Source organism: Adiantum capillus-veneris, chromosome 18 (genome assembly GCF_014529385.1).
Source record: "Adiantum capillus-veneris isolate H3 chromosome 18, ASM1452938v2, whole genome shotgun sequence".
Taxonomy (NCBI): domain Eukaryota; kingdom Viridiplantae; phylum Streptophyta; class Polypodiopsida; order Polypodiales; family Pteridaceae; genus Adiantum; species Adiantum capillus-veneris.
The window spans coordinates 27,180,528-27,200,169 of NC_140948.1; the positions used below are offsets into that span (position 1 = coordinate 27,180,528).

General features: G+C 47.0%; 1 protein-coding gene across 5 annotated transcripts in view; it reads right to left on the reverse strand.

The window, feature by feature from the left end:
* LOC147435387 (uncharacterized) overlaps positions 1–19,642 on the reverse strand; it is a 216,382-nt gene that overhangs the window by 132,206 nt on the left and 64,534 nt on the right. For all 5 annotated transcript variants that reach the window (XM_086488465.1, XM_086488462.1, XM_086488461.1 and 2 more), the window contains exons 11-14: positions 18,272–18,395; positions 17,903–18,120; positions 17,572–17,820; positions 16,121–16,238 (exon numbers count right to left, since the gene is read on the reverse strand). In XM_086488465.1, coding sequence (XP_086344591.1) covers positions 16,121–16,238; positions 17,572–17,820; positions 17,903–18,120; positions 18,272–18,395 — 709 coding nt within the window. The remainder of the gene's footprint in view (positions 1–16,120; positions 16,239–17,571; positions 17,821–17,902; positions 18,121–18,271; positions 18,396–19,642) is intronic.

The window sequence follows — 19,642 nt, forward strand, 5'->3', positions numbered from 1 at the left end:
AGCTTGTTTGACGAGTTCGAGTCTACCATTTGGCCAATTTCCTCTCATCATTGTGCCTTAATATTGCACGAGCAGAAAACAACTCAGTCATTTGAGCGTCAGTAAGAGAAGAATGATTAGCCAAGTGCATTAATCGGCTGCAAGGATCCTGGTTAATCTGTTCCCTTAATTGTGACAAATAATCCCTACCATAATCCTGTATAACTGATTGAACACGCATAACAAAACAAAACCATGCTATGTCCATGTCAACATACATCTGGGAGAGCAAAGGCGGAATGATATTCACAATCATAGTGCGAAAAGGCTCATGCTTGAGATAAGCATTATTGACATGTAGAAGTCTTTTCTTGGATAGACGATCATTGACATCAAAAGAGCCAAAACGAAGTTTCAAGCATACGGGAAAATGATCCAAGAGACACATAGCATAATCAATCCTCATCTCGCATACAAAGTCATGATATTGTTGCGTGCGAAAAAGATACCAACGATCCAACCGAGCGCAATACATGGATTGAGCATTGTGCTGAAAAGTAAAACCTGGATCAGTCGCATGCAAAAAGAGCCACAAATAAAGCCCATTACAGGTCGACATAAATTTCGTCCCATAATTGCCGTTCCATATGAAGCATGTGAGAATGGCCACTAGTATTATCCGCAAGGTTTGGTGCATTATTAAATTCCCCACAGAGAAAGGCATTGGAACGCCAACAATAAGAAGAGATAGCACTCCACAACCGTGCTCTATCTGCACAAGCTGTGTATGCATATAATCCTCCAAATTCGAAAACTTCTCCATTAACAATACATTGGATGACCATCCATCTCCCAGCCGGGTCATTAAAGACCAAGGTCGGGAAGAGTTCATGTCGAACAAGCATAAGCACTCCAGAATGGCCAACTGATCCTGCATAAGCTGTCCAGTAGCCCGCAAAGTAAGAAGTCTGTCCTGCAAATTGGTGCTAGTTATGCTCTTGAAGAACCACAATGCTGCTTTGCATGTATGTACATTGTGCCAAGTAAGCCGCCACTTGTCGTAATTGCATAATCCACGCGCATTATAGGAGATGCAATTCAAAGAACTATGCATTCTATATGGTATATACAGTGGACGAGGAAACAGGAAAAGAAAGGGGGGAATAAAACTCAAGTACCAGTGCCCATCGACACATCCTCCCCAGTTGAAGGTGCCTGAGAAGGAGGGTCAATACCTGGACCAAGATAATTGAAAGGAAATGCACCTTGCGATGAAGAAGCTTCTCCAATAACAACCTCCTTGTAAGAACGAACAACCTTGTCCCAAGCATCAACCAAAGAAGTGATGTCATTACAAGGGAGTTTTTTCGGAGCAACATTCTTCAAAGGAGGCACATAATTATGAGAAGATGCCGGAACACGAACTGTAGCAGCTTTGGCAGGTTTCTTGGGCACTATCCAAGTTTGAGAGGTCGAAACCTGTTCTTTTCCCTTGTCTTTAATATTTGGAGAAGCAGAAAGTGCAGACAATTGTACTTACCTTTAATCGCCCCAGCTGAGGGGGAGGAGGTTGAAGCTCCTTTAGTTTGAACCTCAGTAGAAGGTTTCGGAGGCGAGCGAGGTTGAGGAGCAGGGACGGCTGAAGGAGGTGGTTGCAGATTTGGTTCCGGACATTTGGACTACATATGACCAAATTTGCCACAGCGGAAGCAAGAGTTTGCAAACTTGCCCCATTTAAGCTTAAATGGGCGCTTTCCAACTACTGTATCCCAAGAATCGATCGAAATACCTGCTGGTGCGGAGATATCCGTGTCCCACAAAATACAACAATGGTTTGTGTTTGCCTCGAGCTTAGGAGGGCAAATGACTTTGCCTAACTGAGCAGCCAACAAAGGAAGAAAATGACGCCAAGTGCAAGGAAAATCGACCACCTCAACCCAGACTGGACACTTGTGACAAATGAGACTCTGATAGTCCTTGGTAAGAGCCCAGGGCAGCACATGAGTCATCTGCGTATTGAAGAAAAGAGGAGACATTTCAAGTAGAGCATCGCGAGCATCCATGTCAGCCAGCAAGACTGTAACCTGCTACAGTGTCACTTTCACTTTCACACGACAGTAGTTTACAGTTGGGCTTTGGTCAGTTGGTCTTTGGTTTGGTCGGTTCACACTTGGGCAGAGACACGTGGCAGGGTGGTCTAGTGGACATCGTGGCCAAGTCACCACCGCCACCCAGTGGGGATAGACTTAGATGATGTTCTTTATGAGCCGTTGGTGGCTCTTGATGATTGTACATATAAGTAGTCGTTTTGGGGCCAGTGGCATTATCTTGTACGTAGTCGTCTAGAGTGGGTCTTTACACAGAGCATGTCTTCACCATCCCGGCACATCTGAGCCTCGACACCCCCATTGTACCTGTGAGTCCTGGGCTGGAGCTGATTGCGCTGCCACGCAAGAGTCTGTATCAGTCTTTGAGATCGTCTAGTCATATGTTTTGGTCTGTTGTTGTGTCTTTGGGAGCTCTGTTTGACGTCTATTGTTCCTTTCTGTTCAGTCAGTTTGAGGGAGATTCAGTCTGTTTGAGTGAGATTGTCACGCACATTGCACTGAGGACTACCCACTGTAGAGAGCACGACACATTATCCGCGCTACAAGTGCTCTCATTTTGGCGATCACGGTGGGACCTCAGAGGAAGTCTCACTCTTGTGGGGATAAAATCGTGAACTTGCTTACACTGTGTAGATAGTCTGCAAGTCTCGTCCTCTCTCGCCTTGGTCCAAGTCCTAGTCCTCGTCCCAGGTCCTTGGTCTTTGGTCCTGGTCTAGTCCTCGCCCTGGTCCAGCCCTCCTCGTCCTGCCAGCTAGGTGGTCTAGTCACTGGTCCTGGACCAGATGGTCTAGTCACTATCCTCACTTGTTCTGTGTTAGACCTGCGCTGTTCACTGTTCACTGCATGACACATACAAGGCGGTCAGTTGAGCATCAAAGCGCACTACTGAGCCCTCTGAAGCACTATAACAAAAGACGCTCGGTGGTATCTAGTAGAAGTCCATTAACCTCATCAACCTTACCTCCACCTACGCCATCCCCCATTCCTTCATCTCCCATTCCTTCATTCCCCATTCCTTCATCCGGTTCCACATCTTCCAGATCACCTTCTCCAGTAAAGCTCTCTCCTATTCTGCTACAACAGGCTATTGAGCAAAAAGGGGCCATGGAGGCGTTGGCTAGCGTGTTGGCCAAGGTAAACATCAAGTTCCGCACCTTCAAAGGACTCTCCTCGGAAGATGCGGACGACCATGCACGGAGGTTCGTATCTCTCTGTAGAGGACGTGGTCTTAACAAGGAAGATGCTTATCAGGTACTTTTTCCATCCACCTTGGACGGCTTAGCAGACAAATGGTTTAGCCAGTTTGCAGAGAATCCTTTTGCAACTTGGGCACACTTAAGACAACAGTTATGTGCAGCTTTCAGCCCGGGCGACTACCAAGAGAAAGTGTTGGATGAGTTGGCCAACATGGTGCTCCAGCCAGAGGAGACTTTTGCGGAGCTTATGACCAAAACCAAGTCTCTGGTTGCCAAGCTTCCCCAGCAACCCGGTGAATTCATGGTTAAGAAGTGGGTGGAGAAGGCGCTTCCAAAAACCTCTCAGCAAAAACTCCGAGAGAGCCTCCGACCTGACGCCACTCTGGAGGAATTCATCGCAGCTGCTACTAGAATAGAAGGGGCTAGGAAGCTGTTCAACAACTCTCCTCACATAGATACTCCCGCTGTGTTCTCCGAAGGAAGTCCTGCTGATCCTTTGACTTCCTTGCGCAGGGAACTCGAAGCCCTCAAACTACAACGCGCCCTCCAAGAAGAGAAATCAATCTCTCTGAGACAAGAGAAACCATCGCACTTGGAGGCTTTCGATCAAATCAAGAGAGAACTAGAAGAGCTTCGGTCTCAGCAGGAGACCAAAGCTATGGTATGGTGCAGCTCTTGTCGCTCTCCTGGACATCCTCCACAGGACTGTCCCCTTCGGACTTTTTGCCACTTCTGCGAAAAATCTGGGCACGAAGATAAGGATTGTTACTATATCAAAGGATTGCGGCAAATACAACAAAATCTAGGTCCTTCTCTCCAACAAGGGCTAGCACCTGCATCCAACATGGTCTCACCCTACGGCCATCAAAACCCGTTGCCTCCTCTGCTGACAACACCCCCTATGCAGCAAGGTATGCACAACAACTTTGCACCCCACAACTTTTATCATGCCAGTACTCCCTCAGTTCCCCAAAGTTTCTACACCTCAGCCTCTAGCACCATGTAACAACAAGAGCAACGACCACCTCGTCCCCCGTTTCGTCCGTCTAATCGGCCAATCCTATGCTACAGATGCGGTGAATATGGGCATTACCAAAGTGTCCTTTACCTGAAGGGTCTCCTCCTTGCAGACATTGTCCGGAGTCTAAGGACCACTACAGTAAAAATTGTCCCAAACAAAGGGCATCCTCATCTTCAGGCCCAAATCAAAATCAACAAGAGTTTACATTCCCGAAAATCAATCTGATCACAGTGAACACCACCCCTCAGCCAGCACCTGCTACACATACAGTTCAGCCACAACAAGCAGCAGAGCCTACTGGGGTGCTCACTCGAGCACAAAGAGCAGCCCTGGGTTTAAGTTTGCCAACGGGACCATCCGGTCCAACACTTCAACAACCTGTTCAAAATGTCGCACCCGTCAGTGGTGCAAAGAATAGGCCAATCTCTATGCTTTCGGACATTGATGGAGCCTTCCTGGCAGCAGTAGCTGACTTGCAACAAGTCAAAGTTTCCGAGGAGTCCCAGGTTGTAGAAGCTAGGCCCACAGCGGAAGCAATCTTGAAGAACACCTTTCAGCAAGTGTCTCTTTATGAGATGCTCCGGCTAGATGCAACCCTTAGAAGTGACACCCTCTCAATAATTCAGTCTTTGTACCCTGGTACAGGGCCTAGTGGCGGGCACCTACCTGTACAGCCCCTGGAGTCCTACATGATTTCATATCCAGCTGCTCCTCTCACGGACTATAAAAGTCCACGTCTTACTATATCTATTCTTGGGCAGTCATTCTCAGGCATCATAGTGGATGGTGGGTCTGGAATCAATCTAATGCCTGAATTTACCATGTCAGCCTTAGGTCTGCAGCCTACTCGCCTTGCTCCATTCACTGTTACATTGGCAGACCAGAGGACATTCTATCCTGTGGACATAGTAGAGAAGGTGCCTTTGAAGGTACAAGACTTCACATTTAGCTTGGATTTTGTGGTGGTCAGTCTTCCTCGGGTGGAGGGAGGATTTCCTTTACTGATTGATAGACCATGGTTGCGGCATACTAAGGCACTTCATGATTGGGCAAACGACGCAATGTGCATACACACTCCCGGCTCCCAAATGCAACCAATCCGGCTTGCAAGAGGGATGGATCCAGTGGCTCAGCACAGCTCATTGTCAGTACAGTCCAACCCCGACCCTGAGCAGCCCATCCCACCTGACGGGTCTGACGAGGACCTGCTACAGTGGTTGGAAGCTACCACTTCGATGCCATGCTACATGGTCTCTACTCAAAACTTACCTGTGCCGCCAATAACACTCTCTCTTCAAACTCCTCACGAGGACACAGATGTCCAAAGTCCTACAGCAGACAATACAACAATCGAAGAAGTAAGTGTGTCAACCCCAAATTCTCATGCTTCGAATGACCCGCCGATGAAAGCCCTCGGTCTTGGGGAACCTATAACACACCACCGAAGGGGGAAGAAATCTCCTCTGCGTGCACTCGCCAAAGATTTCCCCCTTCCTGGAGCATCTCCCAAGTCGGACCCCCTTCAAAATCACTCTATCATGACGTCTGCATCTGAAGATTTACCCTTCGAGGAGCTCCCACAGGGATGGTTACAAGAAGAGTATGCAGAGTTTTCCAATCGATCAAACACCTGCACATGATGTCTTGAAGCTCCAGGAGGCAGCACACCTCTCATCTTCAGAAGCACCCTCTCCAGCTACACCCCCGGACCCGGTCAGAGAAGTCAACCTGGGAGATCCTGACCACCCTCAGCACGTACTGTTAGCAGCTTGGTTATGGGAGCATCCCGCATTACTAAATCAGGTAGTCTCTTTCATACACTCTTTTAAAGATGTTTTTGATTGGCCCTACAAGGAGGGGATTCCACCAGAATTGGGTGTCCACACTATACCTCTCGTTGAAGGGGCTAAGCCTGTAAGAGGCCGAGCTTACAAGCTCAACCCGAAGTATGCTGAGGTGGTCAAGCCAGAGTTAGAAAAAATGCAAGAGGCAGGGATCATAGTACCTGTGGAGCACTCTGAGTGGTTATCACCCACGGTGAGAGCGCCTAAGAAGCAATCCAACAAAATCCGTGTGTGCGTCGATTACCGTGCTCCGAATAAGGTAACTATCCCAGATGGTTTCCCAACACCTTTCACTGAGCATGTGCTCAAAGATGTAACAGGACATGTATTGTACAGTTTCATGGATGGGTTTAGTGGATACAATCAGTTGGGCATCCATCCAGGTGATCAGCTGAAAACAGCCTTTGTGACTCCCTGGGGTATTTTTATATACACTCGAATGTCTTTTGGGTTGAAAAATGCCCCACCTTCTTTCAATAGGGCGGTATATCTCATCTTTTGTCCTCTGCTTACGGATCATCTTCGCATCTTCATGGACGATTTTTCGACCTTCTCAGGTGCTCAATGTTCAACCCCAGTGGAAAACCTAGAGGAACACCTCGCTCAGCTCTCTGATGTCTTCCTCAGGTGCAGAGAGGCACGCCTAAAGCTAAATCCTAACAAAGGTCATTTTTTGGTTACTGAAGGCACACTTCTAGGCTATGTGGTGTCTGTTGCACCTGACGTAGAGAAGATTGTGGCAATCTTAAAGTTACCACCTCCCATCAACCCAAAAGGGGTACAGAGCTTTGTAGGCCACACAGGGTATCATCGCAGGTTTATACGCATGTATGCGCAGGTGGCTCAACCCCTAACCCGCCTAACCAGTGCTGTTGTTCCCTTTCAATGGTCAAAGGCAAAGGCTGAAGCTTTTGCATACCTTAAAAAACGCCTCACTGAAGCGCCTATCTTAGTAGCTCCCGATTGGTCTCTCACCTTTCATGTGCATACAGATGCCAGTCAACTGGCTGTGGGTGCTAGTAAGGAGTATAACCTGGATCGCCCTGTTCACTATGCAAGTCGCCTACTCACCAAGGCAGAGTGCAACTATAGCACCACAGAAAGGGAAGGTTTAGCTATTGTGTATGCGCTGCAAGAATTTCGGCACTACTTATTAGGGGTCCACTTCACAGTTATTACTGATCACCATGCCCTGCGATATCTGCTCAACAAGCCGCAAGTTGCGGTAGAGTATGGCGATGGCTACTCTTATTTCAAGAGTTCGATTTCGAAGTGGTACTCTGGCCCGGCAAACATCATGTCCTTGCCGACCACCTTTCTCGCGTTCACACTGGTGAAGAAGCAACAGGGGTTGCTGACGACTTTCCTGATAGCAGTCTCTTTAAGGTGGATACCACTCCGGAATGGTACGGCGATGTTTTACATCTGCTTTCTACTGGCCTCTACCCAGAGAATGCTTCTCCCCTGCAGAAGAGACGCTTGTTTTTCAAGTCTAGGCCTTTCACTCTCATTGGGGGCCAACTATACAAATCAGGGCACGATGGTGTTCTGAGGCGGTGTCTCCCCTCATGAAGTCGAGTATATTTTAGAGGATGCCCATAGTGGTCCCACTGGTGGCCATTACTCTGGCCGTATTACTGCACAAAAGATTCTCCAGTGTGGCTTATGGTGGCCCTATATTTTCCGCGAAGCAATTGCCTATGTAAAGGTATGTGATGTATGTCAGTGCTGTGGCCCTAAACCAAGCAAACAGTCAAACCGTCCTCTGCAGGTCTTTATGGCATGGCAACCCTATGAGAGATGGGGCATAGATTTTGTAGGCCCAATTACTCCCTCTTGCCCAACCCGGCAATCGGAAGTATCTCTTGGTGGCTACCGACTACACAACAAAGTGGGCAGAGGTACTTGCAACAACGGACTGCACTGGCACTACAGTAGCCAAGTTTCTCTACAAAAATATTTTGTGCAGGTTTGGATGTCCCTTGGAAATCACCAGTGACAGGGGTAGTCACTTTGTTTATGAAACAATTTCTACCTTGCTGGCCAACTACAAGATTTTTCACAGAAAATCTTGTTCCTATTACCCTAGAGCAGACGGGCAGGTAGAGAGTACTAATAAGGTTCTGATAGCACTCCTGCGGAAAGCATGTCATCTTCATCCCTCAACTTGGGCTGAAGCTATCCACGGTACACTTTGGGCATATCGAACTTCTTTCAAAGCCACAACCAATCACACCCCATTTCAATTGGCTTTCGGTTTGGAAGCGATAGCACCTTTCGAATTCAACTCAGGATCCCCGCCAGTGGGGAGTCTTCGTGCCAATGGAAATTTGGGGTCGGCATCTGTCTCTCGTCTTTTCCTTTTGGAGGAAAGCCGAGGTTTGGCTTCACTGGCTCTAGAAGCAGATCAGCTTCGTCGTAAAGCCTGGCATGATCGCCATCTCAGGAAGCCGCAAATAACGCAAGGAGCACTGGTGCTACTTTATTAGGCCAAGTTTCTGAAAAAAGCAAAGAAGTTGGTCCCGGAATGGCAAGGACCATATAAGGTGATGGAGATTCTACCCCACGGCGCTGTACAATTAGCCACTCTCGAAGGAGTTTCTCTGCCTTTAGTCAATGGATCTCGGATCAAATGCTATCATCCTTAAGAAGCCGCTCAAGGGTCTAACTGCGCGACAATCAAGTGTTGAGCTTCGCCGACTCCTGAACCTTTAAATAGCTTCGGAATCACTATCTTCCGCATCTTGCTGTTCCGTTTTATCTTATCTCTTAGATCCTCTCCTTAGACAGCTCTCCTTCTGCAGACTCTGTTAAGCTCATAGGTTTGATTCTGGACTTGGATCAACTCTCTATCCTTCACTCTCTCTGTCTTCAATCCCTGTCGGTCTTGGACATAACCAAATCCCCTCAATCCCCAATCTCGACTCAGTTCCTTTTCTCAGCTTTTCCCTCTCAAGTGAATCTCAGTTCTTTGATATGCATAAATGCCTTTGTATCATTGAGTGGGGTATTTATGAAAGTACTTCGCATTTTATCTGCCACTACTCATTTTTTCTGAGTACCTCGAAATTATCCATGCTTTCTATTAATCAAGTCTATGTATTGGTCGTCGCTAAATCTTTAAGATCTCTGGGATAGTTCCTACGTGTTAAAACTCCCTCTTTATTTTTTCTACCCTCGACTTTGTTTATCCTCTCAACCCCCTACTCCTAATCCTAGCCCTAGTGCTTTCCCTATCCCCTCGCCCTAGCCTTGACCTTACTCCTGCCCTCGCCCTAGCCTTGGCCTACTTCGCCCTTGACCTAACTTATCCCTCGCCCCTAGCCCCTAGCCCCTCGCCCTCACCCCCTAGCCCCTCACCCTCTCGCCCTCGCCTCCTTCCCCTCACCCTCGCCCCTAGACCCTCACCTTCTCGCCCTCACCCCCTATTACTCGCCCTAGCCCCTCGCCCCTAGACCCTCACCCTCTCGCCCTCGCCCCCTAGCCCCTCTCGCCTCTCGTCCTAGCCCGCCCCTAGCCCCTCGCCCTCACCCCCTACTCCATCGCCCCTAGCCCCTCACCCTCTCGCCCTCGCCTCCTTCCCCTCACCCTCGCCCCCTTATCCCTCGCCCCTAGACCCTCACCCTCTCGCCCTCGCCCCCTCGCCCTCAACCCCTATTCCCCCGCCCCTAGCCCCTCGCCTCTCGCCCTAGCCCCCCTCACCCTCTCGCCTTGTCCATCCCCTCGCCCCTAGCCCTAGCCCTAGCCCTCCCCTTCACCCTCTCGCCCTCGCCCCTAGCACCTAGTCCCTTGCCCCTAGCCTCTAGCCCCTGGTCCCTAGACCTAGCCCTTCCTCCCCTCGCCCCTCGCCCTTCGCCTTATAAAATAAATAAATAAATAAAAAGCAAGCACCACTTATCTGCGAAAAGCAATTCGGGCAGTTTCTCACTTCTCAGCAAGGGCATATTTTACCTACGAAAAACAATAAAGAAGAGGAGAGAACGTTTTACATGCGAAAAGCAAAGCGCCTTTATTATAGCCTTGGTACTTTGTTCAGTCCGTCATCCAGTACCGAAGTGGGTCTCGCCCTTGCTCCTGCTACAGTGGGACTCATCAATCAGTATAGATTCTCAGGCACACTTGATCAAGATGGTTAAACCTCGCAATAAAGAAAAGTATCTCCAATGTGAGGAAGAGTCCTCTGCCTCTGGGGATAGCTCTGACAGTAAATCAGATTACACTCCTAGTTCAGAGGAGCTTTCAGAGGAATCTTCAGAGGAAGAGTCGCCCCAGTCAGTCACTGCTGACAGGGTCACCACTCTCCAGGTGCCTCGCCCGTCCGGTGCCCTCTCGAAGGTACCTCTAATAATGATATATCATTTACAGGCTCCGAATCCAGCACTCAAGGATGTGTTCTCTCAGCAGCAACTGATACACTTGGGTCTTCAAAATTTGGCTCAGACCGATTTGTCTGCCAATATCTCTACTGCCAAGCTATGTTCCCTCTTGCTAACTTTTCCAAAGACGAATGATATTGCACTTACAACGGAGGATATAGGACAGGCTATGGGAATATTGACTGTGCTCGCACCTCTGCCCGCAACCAAAACCTTCTCGAATCTCTCACCAGAAGAAACTGCAAATGCTTGTCAGGAACTTTTGTTGGACTCACATCCAGACTATCACACGAGTCAGCAACTGTATTCAGTGTTACAGTATTATTTTTTACTGCGAGCACCAGAAAGAACAAGGGTTCCATCTTCTCCAGGTTCTCCAGCAATATGCGATGCTCTTTTTTGTCTCTACCACTGCCTGCCATACCCATTTCACAATTTGCTGTTTAAAGCACTACAGGACAGGGCAAAGCGTTTTCGGACTCAGCGTAAAGGCAAAGCGGAAGGTTCAATTGCTATGCAGCGCCTATTATGTATTGGGTAGTACAGATTATGCAGCAAAAGACAGATGCAAAAGCAGTTCTCACCCTTCAAGATGATCCAAAAGAGCAAGAACGTTCCAAAATGGCCAAAGGGAAAGGCATCTTGCGCAAGAGAGCAAAGGTACAAAAAGATTCATCTGAGCAGCTGGCAACACTACCTTTCTCAGAATCACAGGTCAAAATCTCTGACGTCCATACTACAACACCAGCAGTGCGTATGTCTACTTCTGTGGCCACCTCAACTTTCACACCACCTCTTGTGAGTAGTGTTGCAGTCACTAAAACACAACCTCCAGTTGTGTCGCCAGCACCACGTACTACTCTTAGTGCAGGGGCACCTAGGGATAATGCTGGGGCACCGAAGGATACTGTAGGGGCATCTAGCTCTGGGGCGCCTACATCTGACAAGCATGACATATATGATACTTTTGTGCCTCATGCCGACAGACTTTTAGAGGCAGACAGAAGAGCCATTTCGACGATTATCAATGCAGCCCTCTCATTGCAAGGTACCAACGGTATGCATCGCGCTTGCTATGACGGTATGACAAGGGAAGTGCAAACGCATCTTCAACGAGCGATGGATAGGGAAAATTTCATTGCTACAGCTCAAGATCGCATAAGAATCTTAACTCAACAGGTAGTGGACCTCAAACATATTGTCCACACTCAGCAAAAATAGTTAAGAGAGGCAAATGATATGACCGCAGCAGTTCAGGACCTCTCTCCGGTGGTACATACACTATGTCCTTCTTGTGCAAAATACCAAGCTGTAGCCATTTCACAGGCAGTTCCAGCTACAGCTACCACTACAACTACAACCACGGTTTCTCAGCAAGTTCCTGCCATGGCAACACAGGTACCGACACAGACGGACGTTTCCAAAGCACATTCAGGGGATTCTCAAACAGCAGAGAAAGCAAATCCTACCAATATGGAGTCTAGGCCAACAGGATCGGTCTCATCACAATTTCAGGGTCCCTCTCTGGCATCCCCCTCCCAGTCCCCATCCTTTCCTCGGCACTTCTACGGCTTCCCGGGATTCCAACAACCTGTTCCACCCTCGCAGCCTGCCCAATCTTTTCCTGGGTTTCCACCAGCTCCACCTACTCACCCTCAACCGTCTCACATGACGCAGCCTTTTGCTCATGGGGTGGCTACTCCATACCCGATGTACCCTCCTCATGGCCACTACCCCTCACCATACACTTGGCCTCCATCTCCTTACCCACCTTACTATCAGCCTCCCCTTCCTCCATCATCCGACCACCAACAGTAGATCGCCGAGATTTCAGTTCTTCAGTTCCGCTCTCCGGGACGGGCAGTGGTCTTGTGGCGGGCAACCTCTAGCCTGCTACAGTGTCACTTTCACTTTCACACGACAGTAGTTTACAGTTGGGCTTTGGTCAGTTGGTCTTTGGTCTGGTCGGTTCACACTTGGGCAGAGACACGTGGCAGGGTGGTCTAGTGGACATTGCCACCCAGTGGGGATACTTAGATGATGTTCTTTATGAGCCGTTGGTGGCTCTTGATGATTGTACATATGAGTAGTCGTTTTGGGGCCAGTGGCATTATCTTGTACGTAGTCCCTAGAGTGGGTCTTTACACAGAGCACGTCTTCACCATCCCGGCACATCTGAGCCTCGACACCCCCATTGTACCTGTGAGTCCTGGGCTAGAGCTAAGTGCGCTGCCACGCCAGAGTCTGTATCAGTCTTTGAGATAGTCTAGTCATATGTTCTGGTCTGCTGTTGTGTCTTTGCGAGCGCTGTTGACGTCTATTGTTCCTTTCTGTTCAGTCTGTTTGAGGGAGATTCAGTCTGTTTGAGTGAGATTGTCACGCACATTTCACTGAGGACTACCCACTGTAGAGAGCACGACACATTATCCGCGCTACAAAGACTTCGTAGAACCCTCGGGCGCCAAAGTAAACCCCCTCGGACTGCTTGCCATTTGAGTAGGAAATCAACCCATTGGCCTACATCCTAAGCCGTAGGCATTCTAACCGGGAAAAAAAAAAATCACGGCGTTAAGTGCATATTGAGCAACAGGATCCATGAGCTCTGTATAGGGATGCGCACTTCCATAACAGGAGCGGATCCTTCCCAGGCTTGACGTGCATCCTCGAAGTCCTCATGCAAACATTCTTTGATAAGACTCAAAGCATCCATCTTTGAAGTTTCCATGGCTTTCCGACGCTTATATATACACTGATCAGTCGAATCCATGTGAAGTTCTCACACACACACACTCTTTTCTTTTTTTGAAAGTTTTTGATATATGACTGATATATACACAAGCAGACACACACATTGGCTAGCTGTACAAAAACACACACCCCTCTCTCGCACACAAGACGACGAAAGGACCGCTTGCAGGCAAAATCAAACTTCCACCCCCGGCACGCTGTGAAGGGCCTGCACAGGGTAGATGTTGTGCAGAACAAAGTCGCGCGACAAACGAGGCCGAAGGATTCACCACACACCCAAATCCCCCACGAGCGTACACACACACACACTCGACATAGACACACACACACACAGAGATGAAATGAAATGAAACGTCTTCAAAAGGCCAAAATAACCTATGAGACCAATCCGTTACAAATCGGTAATCTGATACCATGTTTGGGTACAAAAAAGAGATGCTAAAATGAATCTAGAAGTGCTACTAGTTGGTAATGTGTGGGTTGTGTGATCCCTGATACAATGGGTGCCCAATACAAGAAAGTGATATAATGGGTCATGAATCTATCCTCATCTCTACTCTGGATGTCGAGATAGTGTGGCTCGAATCCTCTACTACAGTCTCTGTCAATGCTGTAAGCTCCTCTCCTCAGTTGCGGGCCTCTCAATCTCTCTAGCTACAATGCTTGATCAATGAGAGTACCGCAGGTGTGAGTATGAGCTGAGCTTTTCTATGGTGGCTGCTCTTCTATCTGTCTAGTGTTTGAAGTGAAGAAATCAGTAACTCTGGGATTGTCTCTCTTCAGATCTCCTCATAAATTTGTCTGTGTTTGTGTAACTCAAGTAGATAGTAGATACAGTCCAAGACATCTGTGGTCTTGATAGCTCATGACTCTAGAAAAGGGTCCAAAGCCTTCTTCTGAATAGACGGTGGAAGCCACCCCGTATCTCATAATACATTGTGCACTGACATATATAATTCATCTCCATCTTTGGCTCTGCATGGTATAAGTGGCATATCCTTCTAGTTGCTAGTATCCTCTGAATCTACCAATCTCAATCTCAAGCCAGTGTGAAGATGTCCGTATCTGACCAATGGCACCGTACCCCATGAGATAGTTGTGTATCCATATAGCTTGGTCGAATCACAAACCCATCTCCTATGACTTGGAGAAGATGCTCTTTATAGGAATCCATCTTCGTGCCCAATGCCTGTGTCAACGATATTCATGTCCTCCTAGTGTCCAACTAGGTCAAGTCCTAGCAGATGAGTCTAGTAATCTCCACCCGTGTAAGAGACACCGATGGTGCTTCAAGGGAGTACTGGAAGGGAGGTAAGCTGCCCTTACTGAAGCCATGTATCTGTAACCATGATGCCATCTGTGCATATCAGCATGATGTGTTCCCCTGTAAAGCTCATTCTTTGGAGGACTCAAGGGTCAATCTAGCATATATGTCTCTGGAATCTAGTAGTATCCCATAAGTTGTGCATTAAGGAGACTGATTTGGTAAGAGCCTCTATCTCCATTTTTTTTCCGCGGGGGGGGGGGGGGGGGTAACTCCGATTTAATGATCTCATGTGGCATGGAGGCCTTGGCTCTACAAGAAATCATAGATACCAAGGGCCTCTCCATACCTCCCCACCCATCTTGACTCACAAAGGGTCCCAAAACTTGAACCCAATAGAGCATAGCTGAAGCCACCAAGGTATCAAAGAGCCAAAGCTTTGTTTGGGATTCCTAAAACTGAACCTGCACGCACATCCTCTCCAATCCTCCCAAGGCCACATACACTTTGGTCAGTCTAGTCTCTGCTGCTCTCTTCAAAGAAAACCTAGGCCCAGTAAAGACTACCCCAAGATAAGTGTATGTATCCATGTACTCCACAGTCTCGTAACCAAATGTCATTGCATACGCTCCGGTCAATCGGAGATCAACACAATATCATCAACATATAACAACAATGGAATCCATGTCCCTGCCAACTTGACAACTCTGTCACCCTCTCTGTCAATGTAATCAGAAACCTCATCTATATACATACCCAATAGAATGGGGGGCAATGGACAAGCTTGTTTCACTCCAATAGTGGAGTGCACTAAATCAGATATCCCCTCTACAGTACGTACATGTCCCACCACTAATTTGTATAGAGCCATGATCCCCCAAATCAACTCAATGGGCACTCCCATCTCCTAAAGTCTGCGCATCAATCTGGCTCTAGGCACCATGTCAAATACTTTGCGGAAATCCACAAAGCGACAATAGAGATGGATGATGGGAGCATATGCTCTAGCTTCTCTTATTATAAGGATTTATACACTTCTCCTTCACTATGATGGGTTAAGATGGTGGCCTCTATGATACCTCCTATCACAACAATAGGAAGAGTAAAGAATTGTGCTCACAAAAGAGATCATTTCTCACACCCAAAAGCCCCAGGAAACACTCACCTACTCTAACCTATCCTCTATTATATGGATAACCACAAACCCTAAGATGAGTTTCTAAAACATAATTACTCAAACCCCTCATCATACAAAACAACTAGAGACACCATGATGAAAAAAACACTACATAACTCACCATAGCTAGCACGGAAACACCAAAGACACTATACACCAGAAGGGGCTCCAAAGGGGGCTCAATTAAATGCATCAAAAAGGGGCCACAAGAGTCCCCTTGAAGATAATTGAAAGCCCACTGTGATTCAAACTCAGGAAAAAAAAAAAAAAAGACCCCAAAAGATCAAAGCAGATAATCAAAATGGAAGCTTATGATTTTCAGACAACTGATATTATCTAAGTACAACACAGCTTTGGTTTTCAATGGCTGCTACAACAACTATCTGTACCTTAATGTTTTTGCATACCTCGTGCCAGAAGTTCGCTGGTATTTCTCAAGCATAGAAAGTTGGCTTGAAATATCACCATCGGAGATTGAATCATGCTTTGTTCTCTCTGGGATGATACTGATTCGTGGCTTACCTGCTGTACAAAAAAAGGAAGAAAAGGAAAGATGGTCAGAATCTGAAACTCAATTAAACAATCTTATGTGGAATTTACAACTCCAATAGTCTTTTCCTTAAACTCTACAGAAGAACGCAGTAAATCTCTCCTAACCCAGTGGAGCTCTTGTGGTACAACTCCTTTAATCTATTCCTAATACTCTGCAGAAGAACACATAAAATCTCTCCTAGCCTGGTGAAGAACTCTTTCAGTACGTGGTTTTCTCTAAGCAGGAGCTACAAATCTGCTTGATATCAGTGATCACAGAGCATAGAAAACATAATAAGAGCTGACTTCACACATCAAGAGACCAAAACCACTCAATTGGGTCCCTCTCCTCTCTAGATTCCATAGTGCATTAAGTATAGTACAATCTCAATGAGAAAAGGTTCAAAACCAGCACTTTAATCCTTCACCAAGCGAGAATGGCCGTGCAAAAATCAACTTGCCTTTATCCCAAACATCAAAATAAAGGCTGTGTTTACCCAATGGTCAATGGCAATATTCCAATCCATCTCAACAGATACGCCCAACAAGGCTGCAAGCTCTCTCCTATACTAAGCCAGTAATCCACTCTATAGGTCATCAATGAATAATGCTCTCCCTGTCATCACAGACCTGGCAGGTCTGGCATGCTATACCTCCAAACAGTTACGAGTCTTCCCACCAACACATCACCGATACGATCTCTATTGAAATAATTACGGAACAAAAGTAGTCTCTCAATCTTATTTGGAAATAGCATCACCCCAAAACCTTTCAAGACCAAACCTTTAGACCTTAACACATGGTATTTCACTACAAAACGTTTCAGCTAATGATAAAGCATAATGAAACGTGGGACCGTTCATACATGTAATTCAAAATGAATATGGAACACCTCAACAACTTTGACAGACTAGAACGAATAGTAACTTGTAAGTGAAATGCCATCTGTTTACCTGACTAATTGAAACGTTTCAATGCCCGAAGCGGTTCCCCTCTAGACTTGGCAAAATGCATTTCATGGTGAAAATATTTGGAAGAGAATACCTCCTTTGATTCCATAAATGACTAGAAGAAATTCATAAACTCGTCTATCTGCCTACTTTCTCTAGCTGTATTTTACACCCCGTAGATGTGAAACTTGAAAAATAGGAAAAGATACTCTCCATCCAAAGAAAAAAATGATACCACACATGCTTCTTTAAAATTTCTTGTGTTGAGTGCATGTTTTACATGGATGTTTAAGGTAAGCAAAAAGGCTACCTTGGGAGCATTGATTTCAACTAGAAAGTAAAATAAGAAATGTCTCCACTTGACATACACAGCATACCAGGTGCAGCTGATGCTAGTTTAAGTCCTGCAGCCGGGGCCTCAGCAGAAAATATAACACCATTAGCTCCCCCAATAAAAAGCCTCTCTTCTGCAACCACAATGGCGGTAATTCCTCCCAGATAACCATCATATAGCTGCACATCAACGACTTTCTGAGGCTGACGTAGCGGGTCCAGAACCACATCACGTATCTGTAAAGCACCATCCTCAGCTCCTGTGATTAATGTTGATGTTTTCAGGTGTAGAACTGCAAGAAAAGCCAATCAAGATGAGCGGTAAGACCAATGGTGCATGTACTGCATGCAAGGGGCACACAAAAAACCACTGACCAAGAGCTGCCCCTGGTTTTGCATGACCAGGCATGTTAAAATGGCTATGAAGTGGGTTACCACTTGACCCAGACCATCCCTGCAGGTTTTCCGGAATCCGATATTGCTGGAGCTTCTTGTCCTGTCCCATTCCCCACACTACTTTACGCTCAACCTTTTCTTTTTCGAGATAATACTTCCCAACAGAAATACTCGTAAGAGGAACTTGTGTGCGAAAACTGTGGACAGCATTTGAACTACACGTTGTCACTCTTAAGTACTTATGAAATACGAACAAAAGATATCCTCTTGTTAATTTTGAAACACAAAAAAAAAACTCTTCTTAAGATAAGATTTTAAATTTTGAAACTCAAGAACCAACACACTTGCCTCATACAATTAAGCCATTTATTATCAAAAAAAAGATTCGCGCTAGAAGCACGACAGGATGGCACCTTCACTTTGACTATCTCCCCTCGAGATAATGAAACCAAGAGGTAGGCATCATCTTTTCCTGCACTAACAAATCTCTCTCTCTCTCTCTCTCTCTCTCTCTCTCTCTCTCTCTCTCTCTCTCTCTCTCTCTCTCTCTCTCTCTCTCTCTCTCTCTCTCTCTCTCTCTCGTGGAACAGGTCCAGCAGCGTGGATTGTCTCAGCAGCGCGCGTGGATTGTCTCAGCCTCTCTCTCGCGTGGAACAGGCCCAGCAGCGCGTGGACTGCCTCCCTCTCGCGTGGCTGAATGCTGCACCACTCCTGCGCGTGGCTGAACACTGCACCCCCCCTGCGCGTGGCTGAGCTGCTGCTACGCGTGGCTGAGCTGCCTGCCTGGGGATTGCTGCCCGCCCCACATCGGAACACACTCCCTCCCCCACCCCCCAGCAGGTGCAGGTCCCCCCCCCCAATCCCCCGCAAGTGCAGAAAAGCAAAACAAATCAGTTCCTCCGATTTTCTGAATTCCGGCAAGGAAGTAAATTATTTTTCAGAATTTTAGAATTGCTTCAGAATTTCAGATTTTCTGAGTTTCTGCAGAAAACAAAAAGAGACTCAGAGTTACATCAGAAAAATTTTCAGAAACTGCAAAATTCAAATCAGTTTTTCAGAGTTTCAGAATTTATTCCAAAAATCGCATACTGCATAATGTAGCAAGATGTATGGACATGTATGCCTGATGCGGGAGGAAATGTATGCATAGTGCGGGAAAACTTGTGTGCAGAAGGGCAGACTGGATTTGATTTGATGGAGGTCATGAGCACTTCGCCAGTGATGGAGGTCGTGAGCACTTCGCCAGTGTGCAAGCCCCATACGAAGGCAACCTTTGTGCTTACAAACAAGCGGATAACACAAATGGAAAGGGAGATGAAAGAATGGAAAGCAGAAACGGAAGGATGGTGGAAAGAGAAGGCCAACCTTCTTCAAATGTTTCTCAACGAAAGCGCACAATGGAAGAAGGAGAAAGAGGACTTGCACGTAGAGCTACAAGGACTTAAGGCGGATTCACAAGCACTCAAAGAAGAGGTCTCAGCCCTCAAGCGAGAGCTTGCTGATAGAGCAAGCAGTGGAATAGAGGAAGGGGAATTCCAACCCTCAGTGATAGAGGAAATCAAGGTCATCAGGGAGCAGGTGCGGATGATCAAAGAGGAGGAGAAACAGAATGTGGCAAAGACGTCTTTGTGGTTGGATGTGATCACGAAGACACAGGAGGAGGAGGATGAGGCCGAGAAATGGATAGAAGTCGCTAAGAAAGGGAAAGGGAAAGAAACC